This window comes from Schistocerca gregaria, chromosome 8, assembly GCF_023897955.1.
Source record: "Schistocerca gregaria isolate iqSchGreg1 chromosome 8, iqSchGreg1.2, whole genome shotgun sequence".
Classification (NCBI taxonomy): domain Eukaryota; kingdom Metazoa; phylum Arthropoda; class Insecta; order Orthoptera; family Acrididae; genus Schistocerca; species Schistocerca gregaria.
In genome coordinates, this window is record NC_064927.1 from 73,073,647 (window position 1) to 73,091,651 (window position 18,005).

General features: G+C 46.3%; 1 protein-coding gene across 1 annotated transcript in view; it reads right to left on the minus strand.

Moving 5' to 3' along the window:
* LOC126284555 (GAS2-like protein pickled eggs) overlaps window positions 1–18,005 on the minus strand; it is a 789,773-nt gene that overhangs the window by 36,095 nt on the left and 735,673 nt on the right. The window contains exon 7 of the mRNA XM_049983557.1: window positions 16,018–16,102. Within this exon, the coding sequence (XP_049839514.1) occupies window positions 16,018–16,102 (85 nt within the window). The remainder of the gene's footprint in view (window positions 1–16,017; window positions 16,103–18,005) is intronic.

Sequence of the window (18,005 nt, forward strand, 5' to 3'; positions counted from 1 at the left end):
ATACATGGGGATAACAATTGCGTTTGAGTGGCACAGTACTTAGAAGACGCAACAAATCTACTAAAGAGACTGCCTGCATTACGTTTGTTCAGCCTCTTTTGGAGTACTGTAGTACTGATTCACGGGATCAGGACCCCAGACAGAATTGACGGGGGACACTGAAAAAGTTTAAAGAAGCATGTTTCGTGTTGTATTATCGCAACATGTGAAAGTTGCTAGATATGGACGGATTACTCCTGTAACCGAAATATCGGATCTGAAGATAGTTCTGGTTGAACCGAAACCGGTCATATGAATAAAAATTAATCAAGACGGATTATAAGTAACATTGTAAAATTCACCGACTGTGTAAGTAGGCTGTTTAGGTTTTTATGTTGGTAACGCCACGTAGCGCTCTGTATGAAAATCACTGGCTGTGCTGTGTGCAGTCTGTGGCTGGTTTGCATTGTTGTTCGCTATTGTAGTGTTGGGCAGTTGGCTGTTAACAGCGCGTAGCGTTGCGCAGTTGGAGGTGAGCCGCCAGCAGTGGTGGATGTGGGGAGTGAGATGGCCGAGTTTTCAGAGCGGATGATCTGGACAGAGACAGTAAATTTGTAATACTGGATGTCATGAATTTATATATCTTTTGAACACTATTAAGGTAATCCAGTGTTTGTTCTCTATCAAAATGTTGCATTTGCTAAATATGACTATCAGTAGCTAGTGCCTTCAGTAGTTTGAATCTTTTATTTAGCTGGCAGTATTGGCGCTCGCTGTATAGCAGTAGTTCGAGTAACGAAGATTTTTGTGAGGTAAGTGATTCATGAAAGGTATAGGTTATTGTTAGTTAGGGCCATTCTTTTGTAGGGATTACTGAAAGTCAGATTGCGTTGAGCTAGAAATATTGTGTGTCACTTTAGTGAATGTCTGAGTACGTTCAGTTTTGCTCAGCTGTTTGAAAATCAAATAATGTAAGAGGCTTATCAGCACTATCATTTTTAATTTTTCTAGTGGATCGTTTCAACTGCTGCTATCCTATCAGACATTAAGTCTGTTTTTGCAAAGTTGTGGTATGTTTAATGCGCACACAGCTTACGACAACGCAGCCGGATGATATCTTGAACAGCAGGTGATATTTTAACAGGTGAAAGCCGCGTCACTTTCAAGGCACAAACACAACGAAAGAGCGCTTTCCGAGGGAATTTAAACCGCTCTACCATCATCGGCTAAACCGACGACGAATCATAGTGCAGCAGATACAGAAAGACGACACACGTAACGTGAGCTCCGCTACTGCCCCTGTGAAAGGTCACAGCAGATTGCCCATTTATTCTTGCATAATCGGAGCTCGTACTCCATCGTCGACGGCAGGTTAAATTCTACTTTTCCTTTACGAGCCGCACAAGAAACGCATCGTATCCCCCAGCGAGACACAGATTTTGATCGTTTGCGTGGAACGTAGAGGGCACAGGAGAGTTACGTACTCGGCCGCCGGGCCTGCAGAAGGCACTCGCTGCCGCGCACCGCCCTCCGCCTCTCTCTGTAATTGCAGGTCAGCAGATTGCGGCCGGGCCGAAGAGGGCGCCCCCGGCCAGCTGGGAACGAGCCAAGAGCAGGTCGAGTGCGCTCCAGAGGGCCGACTTAGGCAGCGCAGCCCAGCCCACGGGCTCTGCCCTCTGGCCACGGGCACCGCTGCAGCGGCCCGGCTGCGTCGCGGTTGGAACACTTGCAAGGACTGACGTTCGCACGGAGTTACACTGCCACGCTAACCGGCTTTTCAGTGGCGCAGGCGCACTAAGAGGTCTAGCAGTTCAGCACCAACTCGTGCAAACTCACACGCGCTCACACCACATCAGTTAGCAACGTCGCATCGCTTCAAGGTGGCTAATTAACGCGTTTCGTAGCAAAATTATATTTTAAAACTGTTGTATTAATGGGAACTGACAATGAAATTCAACGTCATCAGAAGTGACAATGACATTCGCCGAAGTGCCGTCACATCAAAAGACTTGCACCAGGTGATCGGATCTACCCGCCCGGAGGCCCTCGCCACACGACATGTCATTTCGACAGCTCTTTTAATATTTTGATGATGCAAAGAACGGGGCTAAACTAAGTTAGAAACATGGTATTTCTTACGACTGTAGCAGCCTTACTATAACTGCTGCTTCAGGACGAAATTTAAATTGACAAATTTACATTTGAAACTTCCTGTCAGATTAAAACTGTGTGCCGGACCGAGACTCGAACTCGGGACCTTTACCTTCCGCGAGCAAGTGCTCTGACATCAGAGCTACCCAAGCACGACTCACGTCCCGTCCTCACAGCTCTACTTCCGCCAGTACCTCGTCTCCTACCTTCCAAACTTTACAAAGGTCTCGAGTTCGCGTCTCGGTCCGGCACACAGTTTTAATCTGCCAGGAAGTTTCATATCAGCGCACACTCCGCTGCAGAGTGAAAATCTCATTCTGAAATTTATATTTCCTTGTCATTTTCACTGAAGAGTCAAAGAAACTGGTACACCTGCCTAATATCCTGTTGGCCCCCGCGAACACGCAGAAGTGTGCAACACGACCTCGCATGGACTCGACTAATTTCTGCAGTGCTGGAATGAACTGACATTATGAATCCTGCAGGGATGTCCATATATCCGTAAGAGTACGAGGGGATGGAGATCTCTTCTGAACAGCACGTTGCTAGGCATTCCAGATATCCTCAATAATGTTCATGTCTGTGCACTTTGGTGGCCAGCGGAAGGGGTTTAACTCATAAAATTGTCCCTGGAGTCACTCTGTAGTATTCTGGACATGTGGGGTGACACATTGTCCTGCTGGAATTGCCCAAGTACGTCGGAATGCACAATGGACCTGAATGGAAACAGGACGCTTACTTACGTGTCACCTGTCAAAAAAATGGTTCAAATGGCTTTGAGCACTATTGGACTTAACTTCTGAGGTCATCAGTTCCTTAGAACTCAGAACTACTTAAACCTAACTAACCTAAGGACATCACACACACCCATGCCCGAGGCAGGATTCGAACCTGCAGCCGTAGCTGTCACGCGGTTCCAGACTGTAGTGCCTAGAACCTCTCGGCCACACCGGCCGGTGTCACCTGCCAAACCCGTTTCTAGACGTATCAGGGGTCCCATATCGCTCCAACTGCACACGCTTCACACCATTACAGAGCCTCCACCAGCCTGAACACTCCCCTGCTGACATGGCCGTTGTACCACATCAGCAGTAATGCATCCGCAGCACTCATTCGATCCAGATCGTGCTCACTTCCCTGTCTCGCGAGCTAGCACGCTGCGTTTTATATGAGCAGAAAATCTTTCATTCTTTCAAATCGATGTTGCATAGTTCTTTAAATCTCTCTGATTGAAGGGCAGATTTGTATGTTGCAACCTTTACTACAGTAATTCGTGACTTTTACATGGTCATAAGACATTGAGTCAATAACGATTCGCCGAAATTTTCGGGTTAGAGCTAAGTCAGTTAATAACATGTTGCACAGATTATTCGCAACGATCCTACTGAAATGAAGTGGGTCGACATAGTTATTAGGCTATGTGCATACGATTTGTTTCTTGAATATGGCTACATGCTAGATATTTACAAAATAAGAAATAGCACAATGGCTTCAATTTAATAAAAATTAACGTTTTTTCACCAGTCATGTTCCAAGTTCTAAAAGATTGTAATTAAATTTTCGTCTGCACTTTAGAAATACTTGTCCAGAATAAATGACTTGATTAGATTTGAAACTTGCTTTGCTATCTATCGGACTTTTATGTTATTTGGCAAATGGTAAAATGACTTTTGCATAAGTGTTGAACTCATTTCAGAGTGAACGAAGTTCATTTCTTATTTTAATGGTGTAAACTGTGAACATCATTATGCATACATAACTCCTTCGAGACGCATTAGACAATGTCGTGTTTCATGCACCATACCTATGATAGGTAGTGTGAGCCACTAATTAACTCTTGTAAAGTCGACATTCATCGAAAACTGTGATGACACTGATGTTGCAATAAAAGGTGATTTGGTGACATGCCTGACTTAATGGAAGACTGTACTGTCCCGTTTCTATTTAACACTACCCATTTATGAAGATAGCTTAACCGGTACTGGTAGCCACTGCGTTTAACGTATAAGCATATTGGTTATGATGAATAAGGCGGAATAACTTTGCTGGAAGCTGCTCGGGGACAACACGCGATTTATTATCCACTTTCCGAGTTTACGAGGTTATCAAGTAGTGGCTATCTCGCAAGTGGTACTATCGTACACGGCTTTCTAAGAGTGCCTTACACTTCAACTACCCGCTCTACTGAGGCGTCCATCTACTAGATGCTAGATTCTGTTTCAGTGGTGAAAAAAATCCAGTACGGGTGAAGCTTTCGCGGGAAAAATAGTCAAACTTTAATGGAGTTTTCCTACATTTTCGAGCATTTGACACAGGAAAAGAAGTGGACAAATGTGTGGCAGTCAATGACAAGAACACCGAAAGTGCAAATTATGTACCCAAATTGTCGTAAACGCCCATGATACGGCAAGAAGGAAATATTTGGATAAATTTAGAGGTACGTGATGAATTTTATATTACCTGTCTTTTCGGTTTATTCGGGTTCAAAAATGGTTCAAATGGCTCTGAGCACTATGGGACTCAACTGCTGTGGTCATCAGTCCCCTAGAACTTAGAACTACTTAAACCTAACTAACCTAAGGACATTACACACATCCATGCCCGAGGCAGGATTCGAACCTGCGACCGTAGCAGTCGCACGGTGGTTTATTCGGGTATCCCACGTCGCTTGATCCCGAGTCCGCACACGGGCTCAGACCAGCATTTTTCCGGCGCTCTCATGTGAAATGTATATACACCAGCAGCGGCCCCTGTTAAGTGTTTCTTACGTTCCCCACTGCTTGTCCAATTCAGAGCAGGTCGCGGCGCCTGGACAATACAAATGAGAGCGCCCAGTGTGTGTTTTGTGCGTCCCGAAATTGACGCAGCGCACCAGTATTCTGAGAGTGATTCGGATCGGATGGTTACTAACCCGCATACACCTTGCATGCGACAACATAAATCGCGGATTTCAAGTACTAAAGCTGCATATGGCTTGCGAGCTGTCTTCATGGTGCCCGCCACGGGAGTTCCTTGAGCATGTCAGTGGCGCCCTTGTGCTTTCTGAACGATCCCGCCGCAAAATCATCCACCCTTTGGTGTATCTTCTCTGCGGTTCATGCAATTAGTTAGTTAGTTACAAGTTCCGTAGATCATTTGAACGATTCTTTTATCGAAATGATGTGGAACGAGCCAGTGTACAGAATATATACACGAGATTTGGAATTACACTTAAAAACTAGGCTTCTGTTTTACAGCCACGGCCTTGCATCTGCTTTCTTCTACTACTTGTACTTACCTAATTTTTACTATTTTCACTTCGAAACGAGCTTAGATTTTCGAAAGGCATTCGACACGGTAACAAATGTTCAAATGTGAGTGAAATCTTATGGGACTTAACTGCTAAGGTCATCAGTCCATAAGCTTACACACTACTTAATCTAAATTATCCTAAGGACAAACACACACACCCGTGCCCGAGGGAGGACTCGAACCTCCGCCGGGACCAGCCGCACAGTCCATGACTGAAGCGCCCAAGACCGATCGGCTAATCACGGGCGGCCACACGGTAACACATCACTCATATAGCATCTTCGCAAATTTGTGACTGGCTCGACGAATACTTAACTAAATAGAATCCAGAACGTTATACTCGGCAGAAAATGTTCTACAGGAATAACGGGTGTGCCCCAACATGCGTAAAAATTTGGAAATTTGTGGTAAGTTCCTACGGGACCAAACTGCTGAGGTCATCGGCCCATAGGCTTACACACTACTTGATCTACCTTCAACTAACTTGCGCTAAGAACAACACACACACCCATACCAGGACTGGAACAGTGACTAAGCGCCCTAGAGCGCACGGCTACCCCTCGTGGCAATCACGCGTAACAGGGCGTCAAATGCTTTCAGTATTCTGTACACAAACTATTTATCGGAATGGATCAGCTGTAGAATAAGGTTGTTCATAGACGGTGTACAAGAAACTATCGGCGTTGAACGATTGTAGGGAATTCCAGACAGAGTCGGAAAAATTTTGCACTTAGTGTAATGAATGGCTTTTCCCTTTAAATGTGGATAAATATAAGATCATGTGTCCATAACAAAGAGAAAGGACTGCGTATTATCTAATAAAAAGGTTAATTGTGAAAATTTTGAAAATGTCACACCGCGTAAATATTTGGAATAATACTGAGAAGCGACACGAAACGGGGCGATCGCGAAGAATCTGTATTAGAGAAGCAGAAAGGAAAACTTAAATTTGTTGGAACAGTTATGGTCAAAACGCAATACATTTGTAAAGGAAATACGAAACGAGACATTAGTGGGACCAGTTGTACAATATCTCACGTAGGGTGACTCATTGATTTACGGACGGAGAAGAACATATGCGGCCTCGACCCACTGTTGTCTCCACCGCAACTGAGTTTATTGTGCAGTTTCTCTCGCCGTAACTCTGGTAAAGCGAGTCGGTGCCTTTAAAGGGTAGTGAGACAGTTTCTTTATAAGTTAATGACGCGAATATTGTGTGTCCTTAGACCTCCAACGCTTTGTATTGGAAGATTAAATCTCGTGCGGTTTCATCCCGTAAACTGCATAGTGTGCACTTAGGGGCCCTTTCCTCTATACCCGTTTTGTGAAGGTGTTTTGATAGTTATCGTGCTCAGTGAGCAGTCATACTGCAAGTTTAATATGTTATCTACTCAGTCTCAGGATTACAGAACTTCTCTTGAAACATGGCTTCGCCATCATTAGCTTGCCGGCCGTTGTGGCCGAGGGGTTCTAGGCGCTTCAGTCTGGAACCGCACGACCGCTACGGTCGCAGGTTCGAATCCTGCCTCGGGCAGGTGAGTTAGGTTTAAGTATTTCTAAGTTCTAGGGGACTGATGACCTCAGATGTTAAATCCCATAGTGCTCAGAGCCATTTGAACCATCATTAGCTTGGCATAAATTTTATTTTCGCACCTTATTCGAATATTCTACGTGCAGCCTAATAAACCAGCTACTTGGTATTATCCTTAGCATCGCCTTAGTGATGCTTAGGACAGGTTCTGTTCCAACAAATCGAGTCGTCACACCTGTCCCGGCCAGCCTGTCAGCTCGTTCATAGCCAGTGGTTCCTTAGCGATAAGAGACCCACAACGGATTCGTGGCATTCTGGAACGATGTTCGTTGTCGTCGCAGGGGCTGATAGAGATATCAGAACTGGTTGTTTTGAAAATTCCTGGCAGATTAAAATTGTGTGTCGGACCGAGACTCGAACTCCAGACCTCTGCTTTCGCGGGCAACTGCTCTACCAACTGAGCTACCCCAGCACGACGCACGACCCGCCCTCACAGCTTTAATTCCTCCAGTACCTCGTTACCTTCGCAAGATAACTTCTGTGAAGTTTGCAAGGTAGGAGACGTGGCACGGGCGAAAGTAAAATTGTGAGGACGGGGCGTGAGTCGTGCTTGGATAGCTCAGCTGGTAAAGCACTTGCCCGTGAAAGGCAAAGGTCCCGAGCTCGAGTCTCGGTCCGGCACACAATTTTAATCTGCCAGGAAGTTTCAAAATCAGCGCACACTCCGCTGCAGAGTCAAAATTTCATTCTGGAAACTGCTTGTCTGTTTGCATGAGTGCAGGTGCCAGCCTGTACCCATACTCCCCGGTGTTTAGGCACTATGAGGAACAGTTAAAGAGCGGCCTAGCGCGTGTACAGAGGCATACAGACAGTCATTTTTGCCTCGCTCAGTACGCGAATAGTTCGTTGGTTGATTCGGCAGAGGGGACCAAATAGCGAGGTCACCGGTCTGATCGGATAAGGAAGGTATGGAGAAGGAACTCGGCCGTTGCCTTTCAAAGGGCCCATTCCGGAATTTGCCTGAAGAGATTTAGGGAAATCACGGAAGACTAAATTATGATGGCTGGACGTGTGTTTGAACCGTCGTCCTCCCGAATGCGAGTCAGTATGCTAACCACAGCCACCTCGCTCGGTACACGAATGGTCTAAGGGGAAAAAACCGGTAATAGTTATAGGATAGTTGTGAAATGTACAGCGGCTTCTGATCTGTAGATATTAAATGTTATATTTTCAATTTTATATTTGCAATTTAGGAGCCGCAAGGCTTGTGCTATCTCTCAGTTGATTTCAGCCTTCTGATCCGCGCTATACGCTGCCATATCCTCTCTTGCTGGATTTTAGAAAATCGTTGTACATATTCTTTTCACCAGTCGCCGTGTAACGCATTCACGTGGACCTGAGCTATACACAGAAGTTAGTTTTGAGTTTGAAACTTAGTTCCTTAGTATTTCCTTTTCTTTAAACAGACCATCCGTGCGACGCAGAAGAAAGAAAAGAACAGCAGGTAGGACGCAACGCCTTGTCGGCAACGACGGCATTCGAGACGGATGAGAAGGCCACACTGGCCCTCTCCACACGAACTATCCTCGTATTTGCTGAGAACGCTTCAGGAAAGCCACTTAAGGCCTACACTCGGATGGGCAGGTGGATACTTGAAACACAATGTAAGTCGAGAGTCTTACCACGACCCCAGCCACCTTGCTACCTTCGTGTTGTCAGTGGCTGGGAAGACACAATTACGGAAGAATCTTTGAAAAAATATATTTAGCCGATGTCCAAGATAAATGTAGGCATCAAAATTTTTGTTACTGGAAGTCTGAAGTCTGTCAACATGCCGAAAAACTGTCCTCGTATATTTTCGTATTTAGCATTTTCTTAAGCGGAATAATGGGACCACAAAAAAAGGTTGAAATGGCTCTGAGCACTATGGGATTTGACATCTGTGGTCATCAGTCCCCTAGAACTTACAACTACTTAAACCTAAGGACATCACACACATCCATGCCCGAGTTAGGATTCTAACCTGCCACGGTAGCGGTCACGCGGCTCCAGACTGAAGCGCCTAGAACCGCACGGCCACACCGTGACACAAGCTCCTCCGTACTTCACTGTTGGTGCTACACATGTTGGCATGAGAGGCTCTCCACCCATTCGCCAAAAGCCAAAAGGTTCGGTAGCTTCGCCACAGACCGTACCGTAGTTCATCACTCAGAATCAATCGTCTCCAGCCACTGTCACCTGATGACTCGTTGAGCCCAGACGACAGAAATGTACGGGTTAGGAGCAGCTGCTCGACCATTGGACCCCATTCTTTTTCATCGTGTACGCACATTCACTGCGCTAGATGGACTGCCGGCAGCATTACGGGACTCGCGAGAGATTCCTGCCACTGATGTCAAGTGATTTTTTACAGTATCCTTCCGCAACGCTCCACGATCCCTGTTCGTCACCACATTAGGTCTGCCTGGTCTCGGTTTAACTGTAGTTATTCCTTCGTGTTTCCATCCCACAATCACCAACAGTGGACTTGGGAAACTGTAGAAGGGATTAAATGTCATGTAAGAATATACAGCCTACAGTTGCAGGTTAACTTTATCATTTACCTAGGTTTCAACGTTAGTAATAACGCCTTCTTCAGAACATAAAGTATTATTTAAATGTTTGCGTAAAACAAGCCATGTCCTAAGTCAACTTTATAAAACTTGATGCATATCCATAAGGTTTTGTCACTTCTATTAAACAAGCTGTAGCAAATTCACTTTAAGCTCGTTGTATGGGCCTCGTCCAACTGTAGGCTGTATATTCCTATGTAAACAATATCAGTTGCTGTCGCTGCACAAAAATGTCAAAAAAATTGATTAAATGTCACCGGTAAATTTGTTGCGCAGGTGAAATTCAATGACGGGGCTACGTTTGAAATACTGAGCTCTCCTGACCGAGCCATTCCGTTGTCACTGCACCTCTAGGGACAGCACAGTAGTCGCTGACTACTTTAATACTGGCAGGCACGCATCCTGCCACGTGTAGAGGACAATTCCACCCATACAGCGGTGTGGGGATATTTTCGATCAGATATGCTTCCCACACCGCGTCACGTGCCAACGGCGCTACGAGGCGGGCAGTGGTCACCGTGTTTTGCTTTGTCGTGCTGGAAAGAAGATTCGAGCGTCGGATGCCCAGAGCGTCGCGCCGACACGGGCAGCAAAGGCAGGCGGAGCCACTTGCGCTGTGTGTATTCGCCGGTGCCGGAAGGGAGCGAGCCCGCTGACAGGTGACAGCGAACGCCACTCTGGTCCGAAGCGCGGCAGCGTGCGTCACCCGCCGATACCGCAGGTGCACGCCGGCCGGCGACCTCGCCGCCTCACTACCTGCCCCGGCTTACGTGTCCGCTAGCGGCACCTCGGCATTCAGTGTCTACCACCAGCTCCGTCTGTCCTTGCCCGTCGGGCAGTGCAGGCATCAAGACTCAACCAGCACTGTAGGCCTGTAGGAAGGGAACTCCCGGAAAATTGGAAGAGAAATGCAATTAAACAATGTTGTTTTGCAGAATTCAAGGGACTAGTATTTCTGATTCCGTATCATACCGCTATGGGGACACTGGACGCTCGTTTGGGAGACTGCGATTCTAAATCCATTCCCACCTCCCCCATTCCGTCACCCCCCCCCCCCCCCAACCCTCCTTCCTCCCCTCCCCTTCTCCCGCACGAATCACCGCATAGCTTCTACATCTACATCTATAGCCCGGAAGCCGTCTAACAGCCAAATGATTGTCGGTGAACATAAAACGTTTAAATGTTCATATCTGTGTGAATTCCTGCGGTCATCGGTTCCTAGTCTCACACACTACTTAAACTGACTTATCCTAAGAACGGCTCACACGCTCATGCCCGACGGAGGACTCGAACCTCCGGCCGGACGGGCCCCACAATCCGTGACACGGTGCCTCAAACACCGCGGCAACACTACGCGACTCGGCGAACATACGCGCAACGAGTGTTGGAGGTACTAATATGTTACTTTAACGCTTCCTGCAGCGTAATCTCTCAGGTTGCCAACAGTAGACCTCTCCGAGACGCAGAACGCCCCTCTGGCAGCGTCGGCAACTGCAGTTTGTCCAGTATCTCCGTAACGCCCTCCCGCAGAGTAAATGACTAAGTGACGAAACGCGTCTCTCTTCGTTGGATCTCGCCTATCTCTTCTACTACCAGGGTTTCCCAGAAAGTAATGCGCAGCACAATTCAAAGAAAACAGCCCTCGGTCACTATTTTTAACGAATTAACCGGGTTTCAACACTGCTAGGAGTGTCTTCCTCAGAATTTAAATCAAAGAATGGTCTATAACATGGTCACAGAAGTATGACTAAAAACGTATGTAGTCATAATTCTGTGACCATGTTATAAACCGTTCATTGATTTAAATTCTGAGGAAGACACTCCTAGCAGTGTTGAAACCCGGTTAATTCGTTAAAAATAGTGACCGAGGGCTGTTTTCTTTCAATTGCAACTATTCACGGCCTCTGAACGTGCAGCCATGTACAAAATTTTGTAATGTGCACCATTTTTTTTTCTCAGCCGGAAACAATGCTACAAATCCGAAACGTTAGGTATGTATTACTTGAAGTCTCCTGAGTGAGCGCGCCAAGTTTCCGCCACTTCCTACAGATAGTGTGGCTGCAGGACAGTTTCAAAATGGCGGCTGTAGATGATGTTCAAATGTGTGTGAATTGCTGAGACCAAACTGCTGAGGTCATAGGTCCCTAAAGTTACAGACTACTTAAACCAACTTAAACTAACTTATGCTAAGAAACACACACACACCCATGTCCGAGGGAGGACTCGAATCGCCGGAGGCAGGGGCCGCGCAATCCGTGACATGGCGCCTCAAACAGCGCCGGCACTCCGCGCGGGCAGGTGATGTACGTACCAAGCAACGTTCCGTTATTCAGTTTCTCACTGAAGAGAAAGAAACTGTGGGGAATATTCACAAACGCTTGTGCAAAGTCTATGGAGCATCTGCTGTCGACGGAAGTATAGTTAGTCGCTGGGCACGGAGAGTGAGATCATCAGAAGGCGGTTCGGCGGAGCTCCACGATTTGCAGCCGTCGAGGAGACCATCAACGGCTGTCACACCTGCCACACCTGACCTGGCCCCCTCGGACTTCACTTGTTTGGTTCATTAAAGGATGCCATTCGTGGAAAACATTTTGAAGACGGTGAGAAGGTGATTCACACCGTGAAGCACTGGCGCTGCCATCAGGACAAGGATTGGTACCGACGGGGCAAACACGTCCTTGGTTCGCACTTCAGGAAGGCCACAGAACCGGACTGAGGTTACGTGGAAAAATAGCCGTAGATAAAGCACCATTCTTTCGTGTGTCTAATTCTCATTACGTTCAACAAAGAAATGTTGAAGAAAGAAACGCAGTGCCTTACTTTCTGGGCAACCCCCGTAGTACATGGTAACAATCTCAGACTGATGAACAGTACTCAGTAATGGGACGAACGATTGTCCTGTACGCCACATCCTTCGTGGATTCTTCCTATGAATCGCAATCAGGGATCGGCTTTTCCTACTTCTTTTTATGTGGTCATACCTCGTCAGCGGCTCGGGATGGCTGTTCCTGCGTGTTCTACGGTACTTGTTTCTGGTGACTTGTCACCTGTAATGTAAGGCAACATCAGTGGGTCCCTTCAGCTATTTACGCGCAACGCCCTACATCAGTTACCTTCACCATCAAGTGCAATAACTCGTATCGAACGCCGATCCTCTGCAGACATCTTCCTGCACTTTCCAAAGTCTTCTGCCGTTGCAGCCTTCCTGCAACAGATTCACGTTGGTGTCATGGGCCTATAGTTATGCGCGTCTGCCCGACGGTCTTTCATGAAAACAGATATTGTCTTCTACTTTTTTCCCAATCATTAGGAATCCTTCGCTGCTGCAGTGACCTACGATAAACGAGTGCTAGAAGCGGAACAAGTTGTTTCGCATATTCTCTTAAGAGAAATCTCACAAGTATCTCATGAGATGCACTACTCAGTGGCTTCACTTGAGTTCCACAGTGCCCATCGAATTGCAGGTTAAAATGACTATTTTTTTTAGCACTTCTGGCTATGTTCAACTTTTAGTGCATTGATGGATGTGGACATGCCCTCTTACTAAGATTCAAACCATCTTTCGGTCATCGAGATCTAGGATTTCCTTGATTTCCCTAATGCCATAAAGTGAGTGCTGGAATAGTTGCTTTTAAAAAGACATTACCCATTTTCTTCCGCATCCTTTCCCAATCCGAAGTTCCAGTCTGGCTCTAATGACCACGTCATCAACGGGACTTCTAATTCTAATTTTCCCGGTATCCGCGTCGGGCTCATACCCCTGTCCTGACGACCAGCGCACTACTCCAATCTCTGTCTTCCTTTACAACTTTTACCTCTACAGCTCCCTCTAGTACCATGGAAGTCATTCCCTGATGCCTTTACAGGTGTCTTGTCATCCTGTCCCTTCTCCTTGTCAGTTCCTTTCCTTTCAGATTATGCGCAGAACCTCCTCATTCCTTACCGTGTCAGTTCATCCAACTTTCAAAATTCGTCTGTAGCACCACATCTAAAAGGCTTCGATTCTCCTCTGTTTCGGTTTACGCACAGTCCATTTTTCACTACCAGTGTTGTGCTCCAGACGTGTATTCTCAGAAATCTCTTCTTCAACTTTGACACTACTACACTTCTCTCGGTCAGGAATGCTCTTTCTGCCGGTGCTGGTCTGCTTTTGATGTCCCCCTTGCTCCGTCCGTCATTGGTTAGTTTTCTGCCTAGGTACCAAAATTTCTTAACTTCATCTATATCATGACCATCAATCCTGATGTTAAGTTTCTCGCTGTTCTCAATTCTGCTACTTCTCAATACTAAAATGGCTCTGGGCACTATGGGACTTAACATCTGAGGCATCAGTCCCCTAGAACTCAGAACTACTTAAACCTAACTAAAGACATCACACATATCCACGCCAGCGGCAGGATTCGAACATGCGACCGTAGCGGTCGCGCAGTTCCACACTGAAGCGCCTAGAACCGCTCGGCCACTGCGGCCAGTCTTCTCATTACTTTCGTCTTCCTTCGATGTACTCTCAAACCATAATCTGTACTGATAATATTCTTCTCGGGTATGCAGCCGGATCATAACGTCTTCATGACACAATATTTCTGCGGTCCAACTGGCCGCCATCTTCAGGTGAGAGTGCTGGTGCACGATCTCGCCGGAACTGACTTCCCAGCGCAAGCGGCGGCCTCTATATAGGCCGCAGAAGACCCACAACGCGTGCGCGAGAAGGTGCCGTAACCGCCCTTTAGCGCAGTAGACATACCCCGCCGCCAGTGATGGAAAGAGGCGAAATCGAGATATCGCTTGCGCTGGGAAGTCAGTTCCGGCGAGATCGTGCACCAGCACTCTCACCTGAAGATGGCGGCCAGTTGGACCGCGGAAATATTGTGTCATGAAGACGTTATGATCCGGCTGCATACCCGAGAAGAATATTATCAATTATTATGCCGGGAAAGCCTTCGTAGTCATAATCTGTACTCATTAAACTGTTCATTATATTCAGCAAGTCATGTAATTCTTCTTATAAATGCAACAATTCCCAAGTTCACAATGGATTCTCAACGCTCTACGGCCCAGCAGACTAAATCATTTCTCGAGTCTGTTACTCCAGCGCGGCGTATTCGACAGGACGACGGTACAGCTCTGCGTCCGGCCTTACAGATTTACGTTATCCGAGATTTCCCTAAATCGCTTCAAACAACTGGCAGGATGGTTCCTTTGAGGAAGCACGGCCAATTTCCTTCCTCATCGTAGACACAATCCGAGCTTCCTTCATCCTTTGCAGTTCGGCGCGGCAGGAGTATATGTTGCTTTCGTACGCACTATTTGCCCTTTGCAATCCATCAAAGTATGTGCCGAGAAATTAGAAACACCATATCAAAAACGTCAACAAGTAACTGCGACATGTACACTGACCGTGTGTACTTGCAAAAACACAACTGTAGGTATACCTGTCCATTTTCAGTAAACTGCAAAGATACTGAAGGGAATGACACAGGCTATCATGAAATATTAATTATTCATGGTGCAGTCTTCGCATAAATCACTTTTGTATTCCAGTAAAATTCTTGTAAAACATATTTTGTACATACTATCGAACGAAATTATCGTTCGATAAGAAAAGGTCTATCTCTATTACTTTGTATGCAGCTGTTCCTTGGTTAAACACAACACTTTGTTGAGAATAAAAGGCGAGTAATGCCATTAGTCTATGGTCCCCATGAGCTGTACACTTCCCAAGTATGGCTCAATTATATATATTTCCAATTTGGAAACAGCACACACATTTTGTCACGGCTTCATTCGTTTTTTTCCCCTTTATTTCCATTCACAACAGCTAACGAGGGAAAGCACAGCCATTCACCATATAACAAGCACATGCGTCATAACAGAAACGCTCCCAAGAAGGCAGCGCGAACAATCGCGGTAACAAAGCATAACGGTAATACTAGGCAATAACACATCTTACACCTTGTAAGAATTGACGGCTGCAACATGTGTTCACTAGTCGACTTCCATTGCCCACGGACTGCGAGTTTTCGAATGTAAAGGACGGCAGCTAGTAAACATGACCCTGCTCGCTAAATAAGTTACAGCGAATGCTGGAATAGTAGTTTCATATCACTAGCCGTGACCAGCTCTGATAGCGCTCCGTACCTACTGACCTAGATGTCGACGGTTAATTAAATTTTAGCCCTCCTCTTTTCTCGAGCGAAAGATATTCACACGACTGTAGCGTATTTGCATGGTTACAGCGAATGCTGGAATAGTAGTTTCATACCACTAGCCGTGACCAGCTCTGATAGCGCTCCGTACCTAATGACCTAGATGTCGACGGTTAATTAAATTTTAGCCCTCCTCTTTTCTAAAGCGAAAGATATTCACACGACTGTAGCGTATTTGCATGGTTATAGTGCACTCACACATGCACTCTGCAATTCATTTCTAACTGTTTAGGGTTTAGAAGCTCACCTTTCATAGTGGACCAGTGCATTGTTCAACTCGATTGCTCCCGTCTGCTTGAGGATCAGTTTCGCCGACAGTGGTGAGCGATGAGCTGAAACATACCAACAACATCAGGATTATTTTACATCAATAAAAACCTGCGTACCTCCTAAAGCTACTGTCTAAACAGGTGTTCAAGCCGACCTGTGTCTAAATGTTCATTGGTTCTCCGTGCAGCATCCGACGATGTGCAGGGGAAGGCATTGCAGCTATCACTTTTATGTCCCATTCGTGAATAGTGCTCGGTGAAAATAGCTGTCGGTTGACCTCTGTATGAAATGGAATTTCTATAAATTTTTTCCACTACGATCAATTCGCGAGACACATGTGTCGCTTAACTTTCCTTGTGATGTATGTCTCCGCACACAGGGACCTTGCGAAAACCGCCTCGCACTGTTGGTCCGTGAGTCCAGAGAGCAGAGACCAGAGCCTGTTGTCTGACTCCAGGACGGCATTCGATGCAGTTCCACACTGCACACCGGTGCACAGAATACGGGTTTAGCGAGTATCAAGGCAGGGTTTCTGACTGCGCTCAGTACTTCCTTGCATACAGAACGTAACACATCGCTTCACTGAACAAGATCGACAGATAAAACAGCCGGCCGCGGTGGTCTCGCGGTTCTAGGCGCGCAGTCCGGAACCGTGCGACTGCTACGGTCGCCGGTTCGAATCCTGCCTCGGGCAACTGTGTGTGTGATGTCCTCAGGTTAGTTAGGTTTAAATAGTTCTAAGTTCTAGGGGACTAATGACCACAGCAGTTGAGTCCCATAGTGCTCAGAGCCATTTGAACCATGTTTGACAGATAAAACAGACACCTATCATCACTAAAATACAGACAATTATAGCGAACATGGTCTTTGAAATGCATACCTTGACAGCTACACGCACTTCTTTATCTTCAATATAGTGAAACAAATGTCTGCTACTGCAAACTCTTTGCTTTCCACGTTATTAGAGGTGGAACATTGGACCGAAACAAGAAAAGATTGTAAACATGGACTCTTAAGTAACTACCTTTTAACACATACGAGCTCTTGTTTATCTTCGCAACTCTGAAACACATTCTTCTACTGAACAGGTGCTCACAGCTAGCAAGGTATGCATTTCATTCGAATGATACTTCCCGTTACATACGTGCATATTGAACAATCCTCCTGGCACACTCTGTATTTAGTGAGATCGAAGAGAACAGCTAGATGGACACCAAAAGAAACAAACAGAAGAGTAAAAAGGATTTAATGTATTTTGGTTTTCTAAACTAAGTTTCTGCTCTATGTGTCCGCCCCGATAGCTGAGTGGTCAGCGCATGGTCAGCGCGGCTGTCTGTCACGCCAGGGGACCGGGTTCGATTCTCGGCTGGGTCGGATATTTTCTCCGCTCAGGAACTGAGTGTTGTGTTGACCTCATTATCGTTTCATCACTATCAGGGAAGGCAACGGGAAACGACCAATGGAATCACTTCCCTAGACGCTCTTGCGGTGGAGCTCTCTGACGAGGCTTCCCCCATGACCAGACCTGCCGTAAGGCAGAACACAAAGTTTTTTTTCTGGTGTATGTGAAGAGCACTTACTGCCTTTTCTGAGATGGATTTGTAAAACGAAAACCCCCAGTAAGCTGGGGAGGCGTATTTTGATAATTTCCAAGAAAGGCGAATCAGATCGCAGACTGGTTTAATTCCGTAATTTTGACTGTAATGAAAATGAAACTGAAGTTGATAGGTAACCAGGTGAATGGGTGATCGGTCGACCGAAAAAGTTATCTGCACAATACCGACAGGAAGACTGACAGTGAGCTAATGAAAGCTAGCTGGCTGGCTGGCTGGCTGGGTGGCTGGCTGGCACCAGAAGAGATGACGGATGGGTACAGCTGTAGACGGCAGTCTGAGGGGGCGCTCCGATGGAGGCCTTTGTTCAGCGGCACGTGATGATGAATCATGCTTTATCCACTAAACGGCA